The 26341-nt window shown below is 38.3% G+C and overlaps 1 protein-coding gene across 36 annotated transcripts in view; it reads right to left on the bottom strand.

Annotated features, from left to right (window-relative positions):
• MADD (MAP kinase activating death domain) overlaps positions 1-26341 on the bottom strand; it is a 60296-nt gene that overhangs the window by 5151 nt on the left and 28804 nt on the right. For 6 of the 36 annotated variants that reach the window (XM_059819189.1, XM_059819190.1, XM_059819199.1 and 3 more), the window contains 15 exons: positions 24869-24922; positions 21730-21827; positions 21313-21384; positions 20004-20162; positions 18978-19086; positions 18360-18422; positions 17856-17976; positions 16574-16679; positions 13936-14046; positions 12834-12941; positions 12586-12750; positions 10478-10550; positions 8449-8555; positions 3272-3280; positions 2948-3017 (listed from right to left, as the gene is read on the bottom strand). In XM_059819189.1, coding sequence (XP_059675172.1) covers positions 2948-3017; positions 3272-3280; positions 8449-8555; positions 10478-10550; positions 12586-12750; positions 12834-12941; positions 13936-14046; positions 16574-16679; positions 17856-17976; positions 18360-18422; positions 18978-19086; positions 20004-20162; positions 21313-21384; positions 21730-21827; positions 24869-24922 — 1425 coding nt within the window. Of the gene's footprint in view, positions 1-2947; positions 3018-3271; positions 3281-8448; positions 8556-10477; positions 10551-12585; positions 12751-12833; positions 12942-13935; positions 14047-16573; positions 16680-17855; positions 17977-18359; positions 18423-18977; positions 19087-20003; positions 20163-21300; positions 21385-21729; positions 21828-24868; positions 24923-26341 lie in introns of all 36 variants that reach the window. The other 30 variants (XM_059819192.1, XM_059819196.1, XM_059819203.1 and 27 more) reach the window with 14 other exon arrangements.

Genomic DNA, 26341 nt, shown 5'->3' with positions numbered 1-26341 from the left:
GGAAGAGAGGGAACAGGAGAGCACCTAGGCAAGGTACTGTCTCCTCACTTCATAGTCAGTAAGTTGCCTTGTCTTTAAGTACTTCCAATGGGGAAAATTCTCCTGAGAGGACTGTATTAGGAAGCGTAAAAAGAGTGGGTTTGGATTTACACTCAGAGAAGTCAAAGCACTACTGCTGCAGAACACAAAGAAAAAAGAAGAAAAAAAAAGAAAAAGAAAAAAAGACCCAAGGCTCAAATTAAGAGATTAGCAGAAGCACTTTTCTTCTACCATTAAAAGTTACTCATGATGCTCTTGAACTAAGTGGATGAAGGGAGTAAATTATTAAGCACCATCCTGCAGCCTTTAGTCCTGTGAATGAAAATATGGCGCTAGCATAGAATGAGTTTAGGGGACATCACTTTACCTGCTGGAGAATGAAGGTTTTCATAGCAGCGGCGGTGAAGGGGCCACAAGAAAGTAAAGCACAAGTACACAGCAGTAACTCAAATTCCAGAGGGAAGAGCCTTACATTTCCTCACTTACTTAAATCTCCACTTCCATTTGTGGGCAACAATTCCTGAACCTCTGCTTGCATCCTGCTCTGAAATCACAATTCCAACTTTCATGCTGCCATCTAAACCCAGTGTTAACACAAACGGACCTTTAATTTCCTGCTGCAATATCACTAAACTTGGAGCGGTCATGCTTGGCAAAATCAAAGAAACAAATCTTGCGTGGAAGTATTTCCCATCAGGCTGGAGTTTGCAAGCTTACTGCTCTCTACCTTTCTAGGAGGAGAGAGTACTTCAGTATACTCCTGCTATAATGAATCAGATTGCAAGGTTCACAATGTTTAACTCAGCTAAGTAACTTCATTCTTAAGAAGTCCACGCAAGTTATTGGTGAATGCTGTTAGTTTACTATTAACAAATTAACATGTTAATTTCTCTTGAACAGGACAGATTGGCATTTCTTCTCATCCTTATAACACTTAAAAAAGCAGCTCTGAGGTAGTCTCTCATCTCTGCAGAAGTAGAAAGGTTAGCTCCCCTGCAACAACTTTCCTCCCTTCTTCTTTATTAGCTGGATGGGCAAATTGTAAATCTCATTTGGTACATTTAAATTGGTTCTTGTCTGTGATGTCTATTTTGGGAGAAGGGTATTTTTAATTTAATTGGTTTAGTTTTTCAGTTTTTGCTTGTAGTGTCCAACTCCCAGTTTATTTTTAATTACTTCTTAAAATTATCCTTTCATAAGTTCCATATCACAATTCTAGCTTTTGCAATAGGCCCTTGATTACCAAATTTTCTGTAAAAAAAGTTTTTTTTCTTACATTTATTACAGTCATTATTTAGGGGCTAAACGCTGCATTACAGAGTCATCAACAGAAGTTGACTGGAAATAACTGAGTCAAACACTGTCTTTCTTCTTGTGCAATATAAACAAACTATTAAAAGAAATACTTTGAGTTAAAACCTCTCAAAAAATGATCCAAAATTTATTTCTGATCCAAGTAATTTCTTTCAAGTCAAAGATTTCAGAAGCTGAAGCCATTCTTTCAGCTAATTTTATGGCTTCTGAACTCTCATCTTTGTAAAAGTCATCAATAACCTTTTACAGCCTTAAGCAATTTCTGTAAGTAGTAAAATGAATCATGCCCGTCAGGGTGAAAACATGGTATCAAAGGAATATGCAATCAAGAAGAGCAGATAATTTCTGAACGTCTAGACTATTAGAATTTTTTCAGTGTTTAAATACATGGATCTGATCATTTGAACTATGAAGAACATTTTCAGAAAATAGGAAAAAAATTGTTCACAAATTCAAATCCCAAGCTTCTAGGAGATTAATTTATGGCAAACAACAAGCAAACTGCAATAGTCAGAAAGGCTTTATCATTTGAATACCTTATAACTTTGTATCACCAAAAGGAGAAAACACATTATCATGGACAAAGACATTAATTTCAGCAATCTCATATTAACTGTCTTTTATATTCTAAGAGAGAATCCCTCAGCCAGAACATTCTACTCACAGCACCAAAGAACAATGAAAGTCTTGGTAAAGGGAGCTGCTGATTCAGATTTTGATTAACAGCTGAAGTATGGATGCTGATGTGCTATGGAAAGAATGTTGTAAATTTTATCTTCTTTTTAAATGTTTCATACGTACACTTAAGACCTAGACAAGTGCCTCACAGATGAGTGAAAGAATAAACCAATATAGGTTTGGGGACTATTTCAAGAGAAGTATGTGGATCACTTCTGGGGAGCTGCATCTGAAGTCACTAATTTTTTTCAGACACTAGTTAAATATACTGTGACTGACACTAACACTCAATAGTAAACACAGAATTTTCCCCAAATCTGTAGGCAGATTATATGTAATAGCAATAACTGACCAAAATAGCACAAATTCTCTATTCTCCTTAACCTTTACTTTTCCACTCTTTACCAGTCATGCTCTGAAACAAAAAACCACAGGATAAATAAAGTGCAACCTGACAAAACATCTTCTGCTCCATACAACAAAAATGAAATTCCGCATAAAGCAAAGAGGAAACTTTGCAATTAACAGTTATTCTTTGTAATTAAAGCATAGTGTGTTGAGAAAGATCAACTATAAGTCCTGCTTAAAAATGTGGTTTCTCAGATGAAAATGGAACATACCAAAGAAAATTCCTACACACATCCAAGTTTAACTGTTGTTTTGTTTGCTTCAGAAGACTCAGAACATCTTCTTTTGTCTATTAACAGAAAGTACTTAGGCCACAAATCTTACTACGATGAAAATTAATGTGTAAATTTTTATGTTAAGTCACCCATCTCTCAGTTAGGCAACTTCTCATGTGCAATCTACATTTCTCTCCCATCTTTGGAACTGCAGTGCAACTCTTAATCTGAAGACTGGAAATTTGAGTTACTGCCATGTGAGTACAGACCTAATATCAAAATAATGTAATTACCAAATTCCTCCAGGACAAAGACGCCTCGCACAGTATTGCACTTTTTAATGTGATTCAGCTCTATGAAAACCTACAAAAACAGGAGGAAAAGTAACATAAAATTAGTCAGGTTTGGGGTTTTTAAACTAAAAACCAAAATTAAACAAAAACATCATCACAGCAGATACAACTTGAAGTGTTGTAGCATACACTACCAGTTCATTTACAGTTTAATATATAAAGAAAGGGTAAAATAAATATTCAAAAGACAAACTTGCCACAATGCTAGAAATCAACAAATAACTTAAAAGTGCTAAGAAGCGAAGACAGCAGAAGATGAAGTACCTTCCGCTCCTTGCAGGAGGAGAAAGCATGGAAGAGAAACGAAGGAGTTAGTAACTCTGACATATCCAACATTGCTACCCCTTCAGGCACTCAAATGAGTTATTGCAAAAAGAATACCAACACACCTGAAATACAACAGAAGAGGGGGACGAGAAAAAAGCTGGCTCCCAAATTTGGCACGATTTGTAGCCTCTGATCCATCCCAGTTGTTAGTTTCTGCCCCTCCATGCATCCTCCTCCGGCACAGAGGGCAGGTAAGGGGCACTATACTTCCCACCCTGACACTGATCCTCCTAACCTTTCCAGTAGTCGAATTTAATCCAGTGAGGAACTGCTAATCTTACTTCTCCCTGTGAGCCTTGCCATTTAAGATTTTACTACAGTTTATGATATATAATCTGCATACTTACTCTTGGAACTGTCTCCTTTAACAATCAGTACCAGTTTTCTGCTTTAAGCAGGATGGGAGAGTTTGGACCCTTCTCTCTTGTTTGCTCACTTCACATATAGCTGCTGCCAGCTGAGCAGTCACTTAGAAAACAAACCTGCTTTAAACTCATGTTTTACATACGTGAACCCCAAAAGACAAAACAATTGAACTACGTGACTAGGTTTTTCAGTCCAGAACCAAGATGCCAAGATTGCATGAATAAACAAGTTCTCTGAGCATAAGGAGTTTGTTCAATATCCAAGATACAAAACAGTCCGTTCTTACATGCACATCTCCAAAAGAGTCAGAGTCAGTACACAGGCCTAAGAATCTGTGGAAAGTGCTATAGGGAATCAATTCCATATTCCAGTTTCTAATATACTTGCTTTTTCAAGGTAAAAGAAACACTGAGTAACATTACCCTAACATTCAGAGTAAGTCTATGCCCAGTACCTTAGAGAGACCCTTGCAAGGCTATATTACAAATAGTCTGGATTGATACTTCCAGTGCCTATACACTTATGACACCATGATCTTGGGACCTTTTTTAAAAAATACTACTAGAGAAACTTCATTGTCTTGGAAAGAAGGGAAAGGAAATCTCTGTAACCCTTTTGAATCCAATACTAGCAACACCCATGTAATCATAGATGATATGCTACCCAAGAAAGGCAAAGGGAGTCAATACCAGAAATTGTTGTGTTTTTTTAAGAAACAGGCTTGTCTGTATCAATAGAGATCAGTAAATGCACCGTATATCTGAGAGAAGTCAGGTTGATTTTCAAGTCAAAGGAGTTGTTTTATCGTTTTTATTAGCAGAGAACTAACAAACAGACCCAGGATATTTTTTTCTCAATATAAAAAACTAAACTTCCACTTACTTAATTAGAAAATCTGAAGCTTGCTTTCTGCTTACATTCAAGCACTCAGGGAAAGGAGACTTAATCCCATCTTTTTTGTTTGCCTGTTTTCGCCCACGTTCTATGTCAGTTTAGTTTTCAAAAACATTTTATTTTTTGAGGAATACTTACAGAGTAAGTAAGTCAGTAACAGAACACTTTCTTTATTGCACTTAGTTTCCTTTTTCTGTAATATTTTTTGTGAAAAGTTTTTGCTAGTAGTCTAAAGTACAAAATTCAGAAAGTCAATAGAAAGGCTCAGGCGAAACACTGGTCATTTTATCTGGTAACCGTAAAGCTGCCTAAAAGCCATGACTGCCCCATGTGCTCATGATCTGACTATAATGTTAAGGACTGCTGCATTTCCACAAGAGTGATGAGCGAGATGGGAATTTATCAAGTTTGTCACAATTACAGTAAGTTATCAATTTTCAGAAGACGTATGAGTCGATGGGCAATTTCTTGTTATATTGTTTAAGGGACAAAGATGCTCTCCTCTCAATCAGAAAACAAGCATAAAGGAAATAACAGTTACTTACCCTAGGGAAACTGTGGTTCTTCAAGACAGAGCATTCAGTGTGGATCCTACTGCAGATGGGCATGTGCCTGCTGCATTTTATTAAACTTCCATTTATTTTTGACACAGATGAATTCATAATGGGGACAGAGTTACTGAGGCCCAATATTGTAATTTGTAGATGTAAACTCAGAATAGCCTGCCAATGCCATAGATACACTTGATTCCTCCCTATTCCAAAGGACTTACTCTGACCTGCTAGGCACAGATAGACTTGAACATTTTTTCTTCTTAAACTTATGTGCGCTGCCAGCATGGTGAGACAATTTGTGAACACTAAAGACAATTATCACATGTCAATAACAGGTTGGCCTACCACGCATCTAAGACATTTCCTGAGGAATTCACAAGGCTGTAAGAAAGTATACACACTGCAAATCAAGAGCCTTCAAAAACAGTGCCATGAAAGCAAGCACCATTCTAACACTGAGGCAGTATGTTCAGTCTTCTCAGGTAGGACAGAATAGACTCCATTTATCTTTTTTTAAAAAAAAAAAAAAAAAAACTGGAACCCCCTCTTCCTATGTTCTAAATTAATTATTTCTATGACGTCCAACCAAGTAGAGCAACAGAAATCCTTTCTTTTAGTAAGTTGCATTGCTGAAAAGAGTACTTGGAAAGAGGGCCAAGAACAGGGCCTGTATATGGAGTAAGGAAGGGAAGATGAAGAGAAAGCTGTGCCTGATGAGGTCTTGTAGGCATTTGTTGGTCAGTATCCCCATCCAAACTCAGCAGAAACAGAAAAAGCCATTTTCAACACAGAGAAACAGCTGTAGGATCCTGGTTTTAATCATGCTTATATACATACTCTGAAATCAACTCACTTAGGGAGCAATTCATATAGTTTATATGAAAATTGGAAAGGAGAATTCATCTAGAACAGCAGACCTTTTATTAAGAAAGCAGACTGATCAATGAGTGTTAGAGTAAGAATGCAAACACCCTTTAGCTCCACAGATTATGAAACTGGAGGGGATTTTTTTTTGTATGGTGCAACTAGTAGGAGTTCTTTATGTAACTGCTACAGTTGTCCATTCTACACAGACCCTCAAATGGCAGACCTTTGATATCAGTCTAGACACTTTGTTTTGAGAAGGAAAACAAGGATATGTCTTAGGTCCACTACATGGTACTGAATGCTCTTGCCAGCTGGCAATGAAAATATAACAGACGAAGAATTGAACATACTGAATAAATGAAGTGTATTTTCCAGAACTGTGCTTGTTTCATTATCCATCTTAAGTAATGGAAGCTGATCTGGCCACACCCTCACTGGAAAGGTGATGAAGAGGAAGAATAATCTTTCAGGTGGGGGAGACAGCCAGCATACTTTCTGGGTCTGACCTGCACAGACTGTTCTCCGGAAAAGATGTAGTAATTTTCACCATGGACAGCAAATTAGAACACCATTCTCTGTAAGGAAGGATATGATAAAGCTAGTACACTCTAGGAGTGCTGGTGGTAGCACAGGACTCAGTATCTGTGGTACAAAATTCAACTGGTAATGGCCCTGACAGTCGTATAGTAACAATCAGTGCTAGATTTCCCTAAGGTTTCTTTCAGAATATCATTCCAGTCTTTCAGGAAAAAAAGGCTTTGAATTTAAGGACAAGGGTATGTTCTAGCATTTGGAGTTTTTCTTTTGGACAAATGCCTGTGTGCTCACTATGTGCTTAACACTGAGTGCCTTTGTCTTGTGAAGATGCTTGTTACACTTAAGAAACCATGATGATGATGATGATGATGTGGCTAGCTTCTTGTATATTTTTTTTCACTGCAAATGCATATATGCCTGGGTGTTAATTTACGAAATAGAGTCATCTCCATAGACTGTTCACGAGATGAGCAGTTTGAGCTCAACATCTTTGTTTTACTTCTGGCAGAAGAATAAAAAGGAGAAGCAAACAGAACATTCCCTATGGTGTGTCTTACCTTAGGGCAAAAGTAATTTCTATTACGTCCATCTAGAACAATATCAAACTGTTGCTTCAAGAGCAGGGTTTAATTTTCAAAGGCTTTAGACCTGCCATTTCCAATAACTATGAAAATTCATTCTGTACTACAGATGAGTTCCTCTTGCAGTTCTTCGTATTTCAGCATAACCAATAAAAAGTTAAAACCTATAACTAAGTCATACGGGTAGACTGTTCCATCAAAGAGTAGGTCTGAAATACTACAGCAGGTCAGCTGTAGTCCAGGTTCTAAGCTGGTAATAGACAGGAAGAAAACTGAAGGAGGTTCACAACTCTCCACTCCTTATACTGGCACATATGAACTCAAAGAGGCACATGGTGCTGCTGTGACCTTGGGAGAAGTAAAAGATTCTGAGCATGTGTGTTTGAGATGCACATGCGCTTCCAGTGGGATCTACACTGATGTGTCCTCAAAGAAGAACAAAGCTTGTGTGGGGAGAAAAGTCTAGTCAGGAGGAAAGGAAACAACACTCCACAGAGGACTGACAGAGGCTTTTCTTTCTCTCTCTCTCACACACACTCTTTCTCTCTCTCTCTCCCCCCTAAAAATTGATTCTACTGTCTAGCATAGCATGCATTTAAGATCATATGCAAACCAAAAAAACACAAAGCAAAATAAAAAACAAGGATCAAAGGAAGCAACAGAAACAACATCCAGAGAAAGGAAGAAATTACAATTCTAGTTGTGTTTCCTCTATGCCCACAAGATCTGCTATTCGGAAGGAAAAAAGAATCAGTAATTTTTTCTTATTTTTGTGAATTACAGCAAGAACCACTTTCCCATTTTATTTTCATACTAAATTCTGCAGATGATTTCTCAAATTTTAAAACAAGACAGATTAAATACGATGCAGAAGGTTGCCCTCTGTACCTGCAATATTCAAACACTGTATCTTTAAGGTTGACTGCTTATGCCATCAGGATATGTTCACAGTGTGATGCATTATGGCAGTTTAGATTACTATTGATCGCTTTTTCTGTCCCTTAATATACTGGCTACCATTTGTTTTGTGCTTAGAAAATTCAGACCACCAGAAACAAGCAGTTGAAACCTGTATCAACATTTTTCTTCAGTTGATTATAGTTTTCCTGAGGATATTTAATTTCAGTATCTTTTTACATACATATATATATATATTTATATGTGCGCATGTGTTTGTGTGTAAATATACATATGCTTTTTTACCCCTATCACGCTATCCCTTGTCCTTGTTGATGCTCTGGGAAGAGGAAACACATATACAGGCGTGCTGCAAAAAGCTTCATGCTCACAGTCTTCTCACAGATTTCCCTCATACCTGACTGTGCATAAATTTCAGGTTAATTCCTTCCAGTGTGACCTGAAGAAGACCTCCTTCACCGGTTTTCATATCCTGCACAGGGAACTCACCACCCAACTCAGGGCCTGTGATATGTTAATTAAATAATTAAAAAAAAAAAATCAAAGCAAACCAACCAACCAAAAATATCCAGAAAGAGAAAGAGACAAAGAGAAAAAACAGCAAGCAGTCAGCCAAGTCACGATATGTGGAAGGGAAATATAAAACAATAGGAACATAATTTCCGTATGATGTGCATAGCAAGAGTACACTACTAAGAACAGTAGGCAGCATTTCAGTAGTGTCCTCTCACTAATGACAGCTTTCTGAGAACCACTAGACTTTTAAGTATCATAACAAATTTCATCCTGGTTACATGAAGGGACAATGATGCCAGCTCAGTCTGTATTTACTGTGGTTCATATTGGGGTTTTGTTTGCTTGTTTTAAATGCCACGTTTTGTTTCTGCATGGTAAGACATTGCAATTACATAACACCACAGACAGCATAGTCTTAAGCACAAACACATAAGCCAGCAGAAACTAGGCTTGCGTCGGTGACCTTGATGATTTTGTATGGCATTGTCTTATGCTTTCAACAGTGAAAAAGTCAATATGGTTACAACAATGACAGTTTAATAGAGGACATTAATAGATGTCAGTCTAGGCATTTTCATCTAGTTTCTTTTACATCATTCAGCTCAGCTAGAAAATGCATTCTTATAATGATTTTTTAAAAATTATAATTTCTGCAAAACCACTGAACTCTGGAGAATGGCTTTCAAATACAGTTTTCATGCTACCTTATTGCCCAATTCTTAAAATAGCTTTCAAAGACACTTTTGCCTCCTTTATCCTCAGTGAAAGTCCAGTCTTTCCTCCCCCTCCTCAATTTAAATTGGACTAAAGGTAGGAGGAAGAAAATGGTGGCTCTTCCAAGCTCCAACAGCTAGCTGAGGGTTGAACACTTAGGATGCTAGATTTAAACACAAGTCATTTTCTTAGTCATGCTGATGCCAGTTGTTAGTATAAAATCTAGATCCTTTAGATTTGGCATTAAGACACACCTAAAATAGGCTTGTACCTCAAAGCATGGCTCCCAGAATCCTAGCATCCACTTGAAAAAGAAGAAATAGTTGCAACAAAAATCAGACTTGAAAACACGAAACCACAATGATGTTACCCTGAACCTACAAACAGACTCCAGCAAGGGAGAAACAACCATCTTATGAAGGTATAAAATAAGCCACCTTCATGTTTGTTACCATACATACAGCACCTGCTGCTCTCTGGGGACTAAGAAAAATGGAAAATTGCCTTCCCAAGCACTCAATCTCCCAAAACTGCAAATCCACTTTTCTAGGTTTTTTGACTCAACAAGAAAAGGAAAGGGGTGTTTGCCAACAAAAGTTTCACCAGTGTATTTTTACTATCCTGTCCCAGATGATGATGCTAAACTAAGAAGAATGTCTACACTGGAGAAGTTACACTGATAAAGGACATTGGGTTAACTGCACCTTTTGACTTGCACCAATATGAGACTTTCCAATATAGAAAAGGTTTGGGCATTCAAAGTCTGCAGAAAGCTGCAGATTCATCACTGTAGATTCACTAAGACAAGCAAGCATATTTATTAGCCTCCATCCTCAGCACAAAGTAGACAACATAGTTCTATGTCTCAATCAGGAGCATAAGGAGTGGCTAGCCAACCATGAAGAGAAAGTGAAGCTGAAGTTTCATAGTCTTTTCTTAGTCAACATTTTACTGGCAGCTAGTCCTCCTTACATGTAACTCTTTTTTATACAGCCGTTTGGTTTTTGTTTGTATTTAGAGTGAGGTATATGGGAGCAAGCTAATGATAACACTAAATCTGCTACGTACACATGGAAGTACAAAGCTACCCTCAGATTTCCAAGTAAAAGGAGATTATGTTCATAAAGTTATTAATGACAAAATTTTGTTGAATGCAGATTAAACAACAAATGTTCCCAACAAGCAAAATCTTGTACCTGGTTTAATGCTTTGCTGTCTTGCTGCTGCTCGCTCCATACTATCTTTTACACAGTAGTATAATTCCCGACACTAACATATAAAAGAAGAGTAATACAATGTTATTTTTCCAAATGAATAAGGGAAGATAATAGCAAGATTCTAAGATTCTATAAAAATAACAAGTCCCATGTGGAGCATAACGACAAAAAGCCTATAAAAGTTTAACCACAGCTAATTACTAGATGGTATTTATATTTATTTTTTGAGTTGACAGAGAAACTATTTCGTATCATTTCATAGCACAAGCTAGTGAAGAGTTCATGGCTTGGCACATGTTCATGAGCAATCTAACCAAAGTTTATTCAGTTTCCTAGTGTAGAAAAAGCCTCAAAACAATATTGCAATCCCTCCCTTTCTTTCAGTTTCCAGCAATCAATGTTACCGGTCATGCTCATATGATCTATCTTTTTGTTATTCACATCACAGAATCACTAAGGTTGGAAAAGACCTGTAAGATCATCAAGTCCAACCTTAAAAAAACAAACAAACAAACAAAAAACACCACCAAACCACACCACAAAAAACAAACCACAACACACCAAAAACCAACCCACCCAACACCACACAGCACCATGCCCATCAAGCCACATCCCACAATGCCACATCCACACGCTCCTTGAATACCTCCAGGGAGGGTGACTCTACCACCTCTCTGGGCAGCCTGCTCCAATGTTTCACTACTCTCTCAGTAAAGAACTTTTTCCTAATATCTAGCCTGAACCTCCCCTGGCGCAGCTTGAGGCCATTTCCTCTAGTCCTGTCACTAGTCACTTGGGAGAAGAGACCAACACCCACCTCTCTGCAACCTCCTTTCAGGTAGTTGTAGAGAGCGATAAGGTCTCCCCTCAGCCTCCTCTTCTCCAGGCTAAACAACCCCAGCTCCCTCAGCCGCTCCTCATCAGACTTGTGCTCCAGACCCCTCACCAGCTTCGTCGCCCTTCTCTGGACGCGCTCCAGCACCTCAATGTCTTTCTTGTAGTGAGGGGCCCAAAACTGAACACAGTATTCGAGGTGCGGCCTCACCAGAGCCGAGTACAGAGGCATGATCACCTCCCTGCTCCTGCTGGCCACACCATTTCTGATACAAGCCAGGATGGTGTTGGCCTTCTTGGCCACCTGGGCACACTGCTGGCTCATATTCAGCCGGCTGTCAATCAATTTCCTTATGCCATATTCTTCTATTCACCTTCCTCCAACTCCCCTCTCTAATATCAAATAACGTTAAACCATAATCTCAGAGTAAAATTTAAGAAAATTTTCCATCCAAAGCCCAAGATAGATGCAATTAGTTTTCCAAGTAACTTCTGTAGCACACTGCTTTTGTCCTCCTTCCCTTTGTATTCACACCTGCATTATGGTGACCTGGTCTATGTGAAATGAATTTTCTGAAGCAGAAATCTAATCCCTTTATGTATCTCAAAGATGATAACCTTTCAATATATTACTTGCATTTACAATTTTTTGTATTTTGTTTGCTGGTCATTGTGTAGGAGTTACTGGAGTTCTAAGAGTTACTGGAGTTTTCATAGTAGGTTTAAGCTATTTCTTTACATTTGCAATTAATCATAAGGAGAAGAAAAGGGCTTTCATATTAGTGAAGAATGTAGGCATATATGAAATAAAACCAAAACATCGGCCCATGGAGAAAAATTTTTATCTATTTTGTCAGTTTGGGTTTGCCATTAAAAATTACACAATTAATTACTAAGACATAGTTTTGGCTTTTTCCCCATGAATCTACCACAATATTTCTACTACCTTTATAAGCCTGCAAGATAATGCAGTATTTAGTAATACTGATGCTTTCCTTCTAACCAAAAAAACAAGTAAAAGCTACCCATGTAATTTCTTAAATTACATCCTGCTTTACTACTGTCTTCAGGTAAATAACAAGGCATAATGGCAGCTTCAGATATCAGTGCTGTTCAACAGCCATTGCAGTTCAGTAACCAGTGCTGGAAAGAGAATGCTATTTTTTGATTAATCATGGAATATGACACTCCAAGGATTTGTTTGTTCTGTGCACTTTTCCCTCAGTATTGTGAGTATTAAATAATACGTGTACCTTCTTTGTGTAGAACTTGTTCAGTTGTGTCTCCTGACCATTCCTCCGCCAGAGGCACAGCACTTTTGTTTTGGGACAGTAAGTCATGTTGATGAGTTTCTCATACCACCAACGTTCATACACAGTTCCAATGTTGCTTCTCAGCACAATGCAGTCATCACATACCTGGCAGCACAAAATATTACATAAGATTTCTAGTATTATTTATTAAATGCTACTAGTTGCATTAGTATTATTCTTGTGTCTACCTCCATGAAAAATATGTCGCCTGTTGTGTCTGTCCCAGCATGTACTACAAAAGTCTGCTTCTTGATGTGGCGGCTGCCGCTGGGTCTCACAGGGAGTTCCCGTCCATTCTAGGAAAAAAAAAAAAAAAGCAATCATGAATGAACTTTGAAACCAGTTTCTCCTATCTATTGAAAAAAAGTCCATTAGGTGACACTAGAAGCATTTGGAACAAATGAAAGAAGTATTTTTAACACAGCTGATTGGAGGCAATTTGGACAAAGCCTTAAGCAAGATACTCTACTAAGTTTAGTTTCAACAAGTGTGACAAGTTTAATTTCAACAAGGGTGACAAATTTAGTTTCAACAAGTGTGACTATGCGAGTTATCACAGCATACAACAACATTCACGCTGGTACCATACTCAGTATGGGATAGTGAGGTGTCTGGGTTCCAGTGACATTGCAGTAAACTGGGCTGCTTTTTCCCAATTAATTGTAAGATAATTTTGTGTCCTTTCTGTGCATAAAACTAAGTTCCAAATGTAAAAATGCTTTGAAAAATTAGCTTTCAAAGGGCCCAACTTGCATCCACCCTGGTGATGGCTGTGTTAAAAGCTGGCTAGTTTTATTAAGTGTTAGCCTATATTCTTAATAAGCATAATGAGAATAACCTATATTCTTAATGAGGACGTAAGGTTTATTCTGCATGGCAGCTGATAGTGGAAACAGTTTTGTATAGAAACTGATTGCTACAAGTCTTATAATGACCTGGAAACCAATGGAAAACTAAACACTTGTTACAATCATAGTAAGAATAAAGGTTCCTGCCCGCAAAAGTGATATTAAGAAAACATTAGGGTTGCATAGAACTGTGGTACTGAAGTGTGATGTTTATACATATTTGTATTGCAGTTCTAATTGATAACTGTATAACATTATAATACTATAAACAGGATCATCAATCATAGTCTTACTTCTATACATGTGAAGGCAGTGTTTAATAATTCATTTTAATTATTTTTAATATTTTTTAATTAGTGTTGCAGAGCATTTATAGAAGAATTTTCAGATAATTTTTTTCCTGCACTGTAGCTCCCACATCACTCATCACTGTTTTACTTACCAGATTGGCAAGTTTGTCTAGAATATCATTTATTTGCTGGCTGTGCACCAATCCAATATGCGATTTTCCCATTAGACGACGCACCTTTTTCCTAATATCATTCTTGTTCACCTAGAAAGCAGATATAAAGACAGTTACATACCCTTCTCTATTCACAGACGGCAACTCCTATCTCCCAAAATCAACATAGCTTGGTTTCCATTGCTAAGACAGCAAAACAACTGATCTCCAGCTCAGTCATGCTAGGGCCTCTTTAGCCCAGCAGTACAAGCAGAAGTTGCACATACACCACTTTTCCCAGCTATGGGCGAGTGACACTGTGCACAACAGATTTCCTGCCTATTCTTGCACAGGAGAGCAGCAATTCCATTACCCTCCACTTCCAACTACCAACCATCAAGAGCCTCAGTTCTCCACGTTGCCACTTATGTGATGGGTCTCATCTGCCAGGCTAGCTTCTCCACCTCTTCCTCTGCAAAGAGTCTGTTTAGTCAATTGTGGAGCCCTCAACACAAGAAATAGTAACACAAAGGCACGATATCTTTCAGAATTCTCACTCTTTCATGATCTGTTTCCTGGTCACTAGGTCAGGGCTCTAACAAACATTTCCAGATAGTCCTCAAACAGCAGCAGGTTCCTCCTGAAGATGAATCATAGAATCATAGAATCATTTAGGTTAGAAAAGACCTTTAAGATCATCTACAGGGACTACAGGGAACTACTGAACTACAGGGAAGCTCAGAAGCAAAACCCTTCTGCCCCAGGTGCCATTTTAAAAGGCTATTATGAATGCCAGCTATTGATACTAAAGGCTTCAAGATGGTACACTCACACTTGAGCGCTGATTTCAAGCTAGATTGGACATTGTTTTTAATCATATTGTGATTATGACCTTAGCGCTATGGAGCATACAAACCAAACTCAAGCTGCTTCCTTCCTTTGGCAAGAATTCTTTGCACTTGAAAGAAAGCATTGTATTTTTGAAGAATTTTTATCTTCTATCCCAAACCAAGAAAATAAATTGAAATACCAAGGTGTTGGGTTTGGAGGATTATGCTTCCCTTGACAGCTCAGAAGAATTCACCTCTCTAGTAACAGAAGGCCTTCCAACTTTGCCGTTTCTACTAGAAGCTGCCCTAAGATGAGATACCTTGGTAGTCTTTAGTCTCTTAAAGTCTTCACTCTAACTGCCAGAAAAAAATCCTATATAAAAATAATATCTACCAAATTCTAGACCCACCACCTTTTATCCCAAAACTGATAATCAGGGGGGAAAAAAGTAACCACAACAATAATGAAAAAAACTCCAACACCCCACAACCCTTCTTTTGCCCAGTTCTTCATCCTATCCTCACTCTTCAGCATCTCAGAAGATGCACTGAAAGAAACAATATTTTTATCACAACTCTCAGATCCTCTGTATTCCCTTTTCTTCTATAACCCACAGGCCCAGAGTGATATCATTTTCAAAGGCATAATATATCCTGTTTGCCTCCTTATCACTTTCCCCCAGGAAACTGGTTTCTTGGGGATCTGATTATTTTCACCACACCAAAAGACACTCTTCCCCTCTGGGACTAACTCTATCAACATCTGTCATGAGATAGCCTTTTGAAACCAGTATTATTTGCTCTCCTATTTTGCATCCTGTGATGAAAGTAACTGCACTGGTTATTATTACTTTTACTTTAACTATTGCAGCAATGCATGTCCTAATGGCCAAATCCCACAGTCTTCAGAAATAAACTCATTCCAAATATACTCAAATCCCATCTTAAAACTTACCTTCACATTCCATTTCTGTCAGGAAAAATCAATACCTTCTTTCTCTCTCACCAATCCCCACCCCCCCAAAAAAAACTACATACAATAACTTCTTCCACAGGTTGGGTATCAGACATTCTTTAATCTATGGAATGATGTCTCACCTCCTCATTTAAACAGTGAAAGTTATCAAACTATCATCTGTGTACAGCTATTCTTACTGTCAAGCTGTTGCACTGGACAGCACAATGCATCAAATCTGTTGGTGCACTGTCAAGGTAAAACCATCCACCTAAGCTGGTTCTAAACATGACAAAAAATTTAGAAGATTGATTTTCCAGTGACTTTGTGAGAGGATTTGGACTATCTAAGAAATTATTCAGACTAAAAGAAAGATATTTCTCGTAGCCACCTACAGCACTAAAGTGCATATAGACAGCCCACTGAACGAGAAAAAAAGGGTTGCTTACTATTAACAGCAAATCTCTTGTTAAGTTATTGATACGCATATTCACAATCTGCCCATGTTTGGAATTTGCAGCTGTGAGGATGCTCTCTACTTAGTTTATAACCCATACTCTTAAAAATAAGAATGTTCTCTAAAGTTACTAGTAGAAATAGTAAATTTCTATTTCAAATGGCAACGTATATGCATAGCCATGGCATAGAACTGCGTAAACTCAGAAAACGTATCTCAAAGAATCTCCAGGTACTGAAGCAATTTTTTCATTAAGATTAGGAGATGTTTTGTAACATTCTTTTATACTTCACTGTTCTGAGCTCTGTGAACAGAGATGCATGGTTTCAAGACAACACCAACAAAATATACTGCTTAAATCTGAGCAGTGATCTATTAAAAAGAAAAAGAAGTCACCTTTATCATAAGCATATAAGCAATCATATTATGCAGCAGCGTAGCCAACAAGCGGTCCTCATCATCCTCCAAACGCTTTCGATCATGTTCTCCCAGGGAAAGATACCTGCAAGAAGAGCTAGATCTGAAGCAGACTCACAGGCATTCTTCATCCAATTCACTAAAGCACTGGCAGAGGACAGATCACTATTTGTAAAGTGTATGGCAAATAAAACCTCCAAAAACACTAAGCCAAATGGGCATTTTCCAGTAAAACACTGTGATCACTAATTAAACATTTCCATTAATTATTAACTAGTTGAAGAAAATAACATCTGCTCAGTGGGAATGTTCTCAGCGGTCCACTGGTCTAATCCATTTCCTCTTCTCTGCAGTCGCAGGTCCGTGACAATTACAACTGCCAGAAGAGGAATATATAACTCAGTATAAGAGCTACCTGCCTTTAGAGCTTAAACATATCTGCAATGCAGAAGTAAACTGATGAAGGAAGCACACAGGCACTCTCTTTTTCCAGTACGGCAGGTAGTTTGTGGAAAAAGAAACAGGTTTTCAAACTAGCACCCCACAAACTAGTTCTTATTTTGGCTACCAGATCCCATGTTACATGACAGCATGGGTGTAGGTGGTACAGCTGCAGGTGGTAGACAGAGCAGAGAATGATCAGATATTAACAGAGCTGAGGAAAAAAAAAAAAAAAAGGCGAGCAGATAGTGAAGATTGACATCTTAGAGGTAGTCTAGCTTTAAGCAACCATGCAGATATTTCTAGCAAGTGGTTCCCTCGCAGTTTTTTTTGTTTGTTTCTTTTAACTACAAACCCTAAAGTAAAAACAAAAGTGACTGCATTTTGAGAAGGCTCCAAATGTAGTTTCTGAAGACATTTAATTGTTTCACTTTATGTCAACACACTGATATCCTCCTTTATTCCAGAATATAGTCTTCTGGCCACAGAAATCTCTTGCTTTACTACTGATCTAGCCCATTCCATCTATTCATACAGTGATTATGCTTACATTACCCGTTTCCCTGGAAATATCACCTCTCCGCAAGAGTTAAAAAAAAATGTATGTCACAACTGAAGACAGTATTTCAGTATCAGGTGATACTGGCCAGCACAGAGACAAAAGGCTCACTTTGGAACAGTCAGGTATAGTAACAAGGTTTACAAAGTGACAATAGCATGTTCAGCAGAATTAAAATTTTTTTTTTTTTTTTTTTTTTTTTTACTATTTCAGCCCCAGGTGAAACAATGAGGAGGAAAGAGGCTTACTAAAGAACTTTACCTGTCAATCATCTCCTGAGGTCCCTGGTCCATCCCCATTCCTTCTCTTTCTAACATCACAGCATCCAAAAAAGCATCTTCCCAGAACTGCATCTGGTCCCACAAAGTTGAACGCTCTTTGCCTATGCAATGTATACAAAAATTGAGCATTTATTCCATTTACTCCAGTCAAATACTCTAAGATTAATTCCTGTTCCTTCCCACTCCTTGAAAATACCACAAGCCAACACACAATTAATTCATATTGAAAAAAAAAAAAAAGGTTACTTTTAAACGACAACCAGTATCACAACTGAAAAAAAGTGTAAAAGAGAAGACAAGACATATCTCTCATTCTAATTCACGGCATAATCTTTTCAAACACTTACACAAAAGTACTTCTCTATTCTTTAAAGAGTCTATCTTCTTCCATATACTGATAACACTGCCCAAAAGAGACAGGAATATCTCACACAAACACAGGTCATGGCAAACACACAGAGAAGTGGAAAGATAAGATTATTACTCATAGAGAAGGTTTCCATTGCAGCATCCTCTAACTGGTCCCAGACAGATCCTTTATCCCTACCTGCACCATTCCAAGCAGGTAGGAACGATAAATGGAAAGGATGAAAAACACAGGAAGAGAGAGCTCTTGATTAACAGCAAGTCCTGATGAAATACATTTCAAAAAAGCCAATATACTCCTAATTCAAGGATACACTTGAAGGCCATTAGTATTCTGAGTTTAGTAGCCCTCTGTTCAATGACTTAAGCTGAAGGATCTTTTTTCAAGATCAGTGATACACTTTAGCCTTCCATGCATAGCTAAGTAGGTTCCTTCTCTTCTTTTTCCAACAGTTTAAAGAATTCATGTTCAAGAACAGCAAGAGACTTGGACAAACTACATTTTATGCAAACTCCACCACTCACACCCATCTCTTCTTACTCTTATTCAATCTCCCCAGCAAATCTTTGGCTTTACTCTGAATGGCCTGATGTGCCCCCCTATTCTACCAGTATGGGCTACAGTAAGTGGTTAAAAACAGTCTCTGGGAATGTAAAAATTCCGGTCTGCCCCAGACATGATGCCACATGAACTTCAGTCTAAAAGATGCCCTCCCCACAAAAAAAAATAGTTTACCCAAAAGTCCTTCATAGAGATAGACACGTTGGTTCCCATCCTCTGGACCTCTCCCTGGAGTACTGCCTTTGCTATCCTTCACACTCTGCTTCAGGTTGTGAGACTTTGCCTGAAAATAATACAAGAGGTGTCAGACAATTTAGCTCTGCGCCCTGCAGGGCCATTTCTTGCAGTCTGCTGTTGTACTTAACAGATGGAGTTTGCAAGCTATACTTCATAGATGCTTCTCCCACAAAGGTCCACAAAACAAATAAATTACGCTGTTCAAAGAGCAAGGTAATACACTTCAAAGTCCAGAGTCAGACAAAGGAAAAACAAAGAGAGAAAGATAGAGAAATCAGAACACAGAGGAAGCAAAATACTTCCCTGAAGGAAAACTAAGGCAAAACAAAAAATGCAAATCTCGGACTAAAGGAAAAAATAGTTAAACCTCTTCTGTCATCCACCATATTTCACACTTATGCAGTAAGTTTGCCCAAATTCTAATAGTAAATCTTTCCCACTGTTTAGGCAATAGCTGAATATCACTGTCATTGTACAGACTGTGAGGAACAGAGGAAGAAATACGCAGCCTTCTCAGGACTACACAGAAAACGAATATTCGCAAGCAGGATAAGATTACCTGAGCTCTATCTCACATTCAGACTTTACAGGTTTTTCTTTCATTTACCATTCATAAAGGTATGACATTAAACAAATGATTACGTATCATCTAGTCTGAAGAACTGTGTGCTGGGACTATCAGCCAGCAGGAACTGTGATAATAAAGCTGGCCCATCTATTTCTCTGCCACCAGGTAAACTATGGTGTGATACTTGACATTCATCGTACCATAGATGTGAATCTACTATTCTCAAAGAACCATGGGATCCATACAAAATTACATTTTTAATATTTTAATATTGTAAATCATTGCTTAGAACAGAATCTGAGATCCTCTTCCACACATGCACACACAGCGAAATGATTACTGTACAAGATTTAATTAAAAAAAAAAAAAAAAAGGGAAGTCTGCAATGCCCTTACAAAGATAGAGCTAGTAGCAGAGTTTGTCTCAATTTCACTGTCTGACACAGTGCCTCTGGATCCTGCCAAATTGCCACCATTTTCCACACTCGGGCCATCACCAGCATTACTACTCAAGTCACTGTCTGCTCCTAATGTCTCTCCGGAACTGTTACTAACCTGTGGAGAAAAATAAAGCAGTTACCTTCAACAGACAAAGACACTGCGGAGAGAAAAGTTGTAAGAAGTTTCTTCTTGAGGCACAAAATAAGAAGCAGTACAACTGAAGGCCCCATTTGTCTTTTTTCCTTCAGTAACATTACCTTTTCATCAAATCCTACTCTGCAGAAAAAGATGAAGAGAGACTCAAAAAGCCCTTCACAAAAATCACAGAACTGTTTAGGTTGGAAGGGATCTGTTAAGATCATCTATAGATAAGCCCCCCCTGCTCAAGCAAGGTCAGCTAGAGTACGTTGCTGAGGACCATGTCTAGTCAGGTTTTTAAAATGTCCACAGATGGAGAATTCACAACCTCTCTGGGCAAACTGCCCCAGTGTTTGACCACCCTCAACCTAAAAAAAGTGTTTTCTTGCGTTCAGATGGAATTTCCTGTGCTTTAATTTTTGTGTTGGTTGCCTCTTGTCCTGCCAGTGGATACTACTGAGAAAAGTCTGGCTCCCTTGCCTTCATTCCCTCCCATCAGGTATTTATACCCATTGATAAGATCCCCCCTGAGCCTTCTCTTCTCCAGGCTGAAGAGTCCCAGCTATCTCAGACTCTCCTCTCATGAAAGATGCTCCATCTTAATCGTCTTTGTGGCCCTGTGCTGGACTCACTCCAGTAAGTCCTTATCCTTCTTGTACTGGGGAGCCCAGAACTGGACATAGTACTCCAGATACAGCCTCACCAGTGCTAAGTAATACATCAGAAAGTTTGTTCTTGTTTTTAAACGCAACAAACGATCTGCCTTTTTTGCTCTCAGGTTACTTTTTTAAACTTCTTTATAGATGGTTTATACACAACTAAGGCATATTTATAAAATTATTGCAATCCACCGGTTCCATAAATACACCAACATGTAAGAATATGTAACAGCAACAAGCACCATATATGAAGGATGCAGTCTGTTAATAAAGCACTACATATGTTCTGTCAGACACACATGCTTGCCACCCACTCAGAGGCTCTGGAGAGAGAAATCCTAGATATACATTATGCCTGCGTGACAGTATGCAGCCGTACCACACAAAATGTGTTGCCCTCCCCCACTTTAGCAAGCAGTGAATCACATCAAGATTTCACTTTGGGCATATCCTACCACTGTGCTAACTTCAGAATCCTGGCTTGTACTTCGGACCATAACTGCTGGTCCTCCGCTGGGAATAGAGTCAAAATCACTCTTCTGCAATCAAAACATATAAAGGACAGGAAGAAAAGTTACATTAGTTTTTATCATAAGGAGAGAACATCACTTCCCATTCCTTTGGGGTCTTGAATCACACACCTTACACTTCCTTGGTTTATTTAGCCAGCCAAATAGAAACTACTGCCTGATGTCAAAAAGATCATGGGGTCATACAAATGAGGAGTTTGCAAAGTTCAGTCCCCTACAAGAAGGGGGGAAGAAATTTTACTGAATGAGCCTTTCAAGAATGCTCAAACCCTAGAAGCCTTCCCACAATTAAGTAGTGAATAGAAAAAACCTCTCTCTTGCCACATAAATAAAACAAGCATAGGAACCACTGACCTGAGAACCTGAGGCCAAACTGAGGCCACTGTCTGCACTGATTTGGGATTTTTTCTCATCCGTTTCTCCCAAATCAAAGTGTTTCACACCTTCTGGCCCTGAACAAAGGAAAAAATAAATCATTACTGTACCAAGAAAAAACAGTATGGCAGAAAGCAGATGACAGACTGAAAGCAGGAACAGTACCAAGAAAACAAATTTGCTTTCTCATTCCTTTGATTTTTTTTTTTTTATTCCTTGGTACTGTAAACAACAAGGCCAGCAGGACACATCTGCCATTCTTCAAACGTTAGTTTGAATTTCAAATACTCCAAAGGCATAGTCCAGGAGTGACTATCACTAAACAGTACCTTTGTTAGCCATTCAAGAGAGAAAAGAGGACAGACAAAGGTCAAGTAGCTTCCAGTTACAATAACACATGCAGAGCAGTTGCCGTTCAACTCTAGGAAGCCACTTCCTTTACTCTTGGTAAAATAAAGGATACCTATTTATTTAAAGTGAGAATCCTTTTTTGAACAGCTAATTTGCTCAAAGTCTTGAACTGAGTTTGTTAGGTTGCCCGCAGCAACTATCTAGGCAAAAATCAGGCAACACATGACAAGAACATGAACAGTGACAATTGGTGTTACACCAGTAAGAATTTCAAGGAAGAAGCTTGTATGATGCTGTACTTCACAACGTTCCCCAATTACATTAACAAATGGCTCTCCAGAGTTGGCAATCACATAGGTCAGTAGTGAGAGAGGGAATCAGCAAGCCTTAAGTCATGCATTCATTACCGCCAAAAACAAAAAAAGGGGAAAAAAAGGATAAAGAACTTTATGTTTGATTTCCCATGCAGTTCTAGAATCATATAATCTATTGTCCTCTGATGGGATGGCAGAAGGAAAAGAGAATGATGGAAAGGTAGAGCCTGAAAAGAAATTTGGATAAGCACTGAACGAGGTAAATAACGAGGCAAGAAAAGAATGTGTTATAGACTGTACACAGAATGTCACTACTCTCAGAAAGGGGAAGAGACTGAATGCAACACTTCTGCCATATCCATATCTGCCAACTATTCAGTAACAGGAAGACATGATCAGCAGCTGGAATATTTGTATTATATACCCATTACTATATCCAGTATCTCTAAGCAAACAATGCCACTATGTCTTATAACCACTGATCACAACAACCTGGGAATTATGAACATGTTTGTATTTTATGTAATATCAGAGAGGGTAAGACAGCGAAAAGGAAAGAAAAAGGGAAGGGGGCAGAGAGAGAGAGAGAAGGATAATATACAAAGATTTGTGGGAGTGAGTTTGAGATGGTATGTAAACTCATGAATAGCAAAGCCATAAGCGGGCTGTGCAGACCATACTAGCTTACTACTCGACCACCAATTCTCCATGTGAAGTGTTTTACAGGAAGTGTTCTTCATTTGTTATCGTATTCTGCCTCTAAATCCATATGCCTTAGTTACTGTAAATCAAATCAAAGATTCTAACAAAGTATAAACAAAATTTATAAAAAAGAAAAATAACTAAAAATATCCTTTTCTAAGAATTTGGTATCTTATTTTCCACTGAAATATACACTGCTCACTTCTAGAGGTCTATTTCCACTCATCCAAATGGCCACCATTTCTAGTTCTGAAAAACAATGCAGCAAAAAGCTTTGTATCTCATTACTACAGCAAGAATACTAAACTTCAGCTGTGTGTTTTAAGCAATTTAAAGAGTTCCATGTCCCAGCACAGATATATTTCTGGCAATTTGACTTTTAAAGCAAGTGGAACTGACTGAAGCAGTTCAGGTATTTGACAGCTGTGGGCAACACTGGTGAACGAGTTTAAGGAGCCCAATAACCACCATGACATTGTTGTCACTATCAATTTACAGGCACTTACAAACCTCCACTTCCCTTCTTTATGAAGTTGTATGTCTAATACACATAAAGCACTAAAACCTCAATTTATCCCTCTCAATGTAGGCACCTACCTGAAAGGCCCAGTTTGGGACAGTAGGTGTGTGCTACGTGTCCGTCTCACACATGCTCCTACCTCAGCAGAAAGCAATTCAGATCTTAAACGTAGTAAGCTGTACTGCAGAGGTGCCCCATTCTCTCTGAACTAAGTATAATCGAGCATCTGGAGTTAACTGAAGTATTTAACTCAGGAGCCTATAACTAATGTAGCAAATCCAGGACTAGTCAGAACGTCAGGAATTTTCACCCATTCATCTTAGCTATTAATCCTTCCCAACATTCAGTCTGTAAAAGGGGCATCAGCTCTGCAAAGTAGAAACTACACTTATGGTTAGGAAACACCTACCACATCATGGTTATTATAAACCAGCTATTGTCCTTATGTCATATGTCCCTATTTACAACAGTGATAACCAAAAGAGCAAAACCTTGTACTACACCTGCAGATAATATATATTCAGTATTTTATTCAATACCATATTTCAACAGATGTTAAGATGTGTGTAGATTTAGACTCTGCAAACAGCCTCAGACTATTTCACTCCTCCTTTAACATAGTTAAAAACATGGTCAAAATCAGGTTGATTCCTTATTATGAGGCTATTCTCTAACAGCCATCACTAAATACAATTCTTCACATACACCTTCTCTCTCCCCCTCAAAAGTATTTCTTGTTGCAGATGGACTGTGGTCGTAAACGGTTCATGGTTGATACCAGGTAACAAAATTTGCCATCCCGTGGCTTGAAAGAACAGGATTCTTCATTCCAGTAACATTCAATCAATCTATCAACATATTCATGTCAAAGACTTGTTAAGCAAAACTGGTCTTTAACTTTTAAGAAAGGAGATGGACTATCTTAAAATCCTTTCATATATATCTGATATGGTGAGGATGCAGAATATCTGCTTCCCCTTCTTTGAAGAAGGCAACATTCAGGGGAGGAAAAAAAGAAAGAAAAAAAAAAAAGAAGAGACATTTGAACACAATTTCCCCAAGGCAAACTGATCTGTTTGGTCTCCTCTGTAATGCAGGCGTTCTTGACAGACCTTTGTTCTTGTGGGCATCAAAACTGTGTGCCATAGATGCAAGCTCACCCTGCACCTGGGGAGTTGGCAGTTATGGGGAGGCTGGAGGAGTCAGTTTCTACATTTTTTAACTTCCTTACTCTGTTTTTCCAAAGATTTTTGCTTTTTCACTTCCTGGTGCTTGTTCCACAATTCTACCCAAGATGCATTGAAAGCAGGAGAGAAAGAGAAAGAGTCAGCAGCTGGTCAGACAGGTGAAAATGGGGAAAAAATTTGAAACAAAAAACCCCACCCCTTCATCTCAAAAAAAAAAAAAAAAAAAAAAAAGGCAGAAATTTATGACAACTAATGACTGAAGGGTTAATTAACACCATTTTACAAGAAATCAATGTTAGGAATTGAGCACTGCATCATCTCTCATTTACAGAATTAAAATGTTAGAGATGACTTCATACAGTGAACCAACTAAGGAAAAACAGCTACTATGAACAATATAATGCAATTAATCACCTTTTCTGAGAAAGGCCTTTAAGATTGTCAGATATTTATTCCTGCAAAATGTAGGCACCACAGAAGCTCTAATTAACAGCAATATTTTAATGTCTCTAATTTATGTCATTGAAAGGAAAAGGCATAAAAACAGCAGCAGCAATTCCAAGAAAATTAAAACTGTAGGTTAACACAATATTTAACCAATATCATATCTTAAAAATTATCACAAAGTTTACAAGTACAAGTTATTTTTGTCCTGACAGCATTCTCAATAAATGCTTGGCTCTGCCTATCAACCAGTCCTACACGCAAAAAGCTGAACTTCTCTGCATCCACTTGCTCCTATCAGGGTATAAAGAATGAAAAATACGGAAGAAGAAGACAAATGAGCAAGATATCAGTCGTGCTTAATGACAACTTTCAAAATTCAAATTAGGTCACAGCACTCCAAGTCAAGGAATTCCATAAGAGGATACAAAGCAGAGAAAAGGAAAAAAGTCTGAAGTCTGCGTGCACTCTTTTCATTTGAAGCTTAGCCCTGAGACGAAATAGTGATGAAGCACTTGCACTTTGCTATCACTCACATTCCTCAACCCTCTGAAATGCAGTCATCTCTTCTGCTCAGAAACTGCTCAGATCATTCCAGATGCTGGCCTATTGGCCAAAGGAAACATTACAAGCTGACACACTGAACTGACTCTCAATGCTGGGCACTGTCCTCTCTCACTAGCATGGTTAAGGCTGGGAATGCTACAGAGGAAGATACTCTTAGAAAAGCGACAAAGGCAAAGAAAAAGAAGTACAATGTTCTTCTACTGCTCTTCAAGGAAACTTGCTGAGCAACTACAAGGCCACTTGAAGTGTGTCAGAAACCCATCCAACCCTGCAAAGGGCAGAAATGAGGGCAAGACAGGCTCTAAAAAAGTTCTGTTTAGCAAACTGTCTACTAAAAAACAAATTAAAAAAAGGACAGTGTTACGATTGTGGAGGAAGGCTCCAAGGTATTATCATTAAGCGTACGAGGAGCAAGGCAAATGTAGCAAGGGAGAATAGGCTAGAAAGACAGCTGCTAGCCAACTGATTTCTGTATCTGCTTCATGATTGATGAATATTCCTTCAAT

The sequence above is a fragment of the Gavia stellata genome, chromosome 7 (assembly GCF_030936135.1).
Source record: "Gavia stellata isolate bGavSte3 chromosome 7, bGavSte3.hap2, whole genome shotgun sequence".
In the NCBI taxonomy this organism is placed as follows: Eukaryota; Metazoa; Chordata; class Aves; order Gaviiformes; family Gaviidae; genus Gavia; species Gavia stellata.
This window is presented reverse-complemented; position numbering and strand designations above follow the sequence as displayed.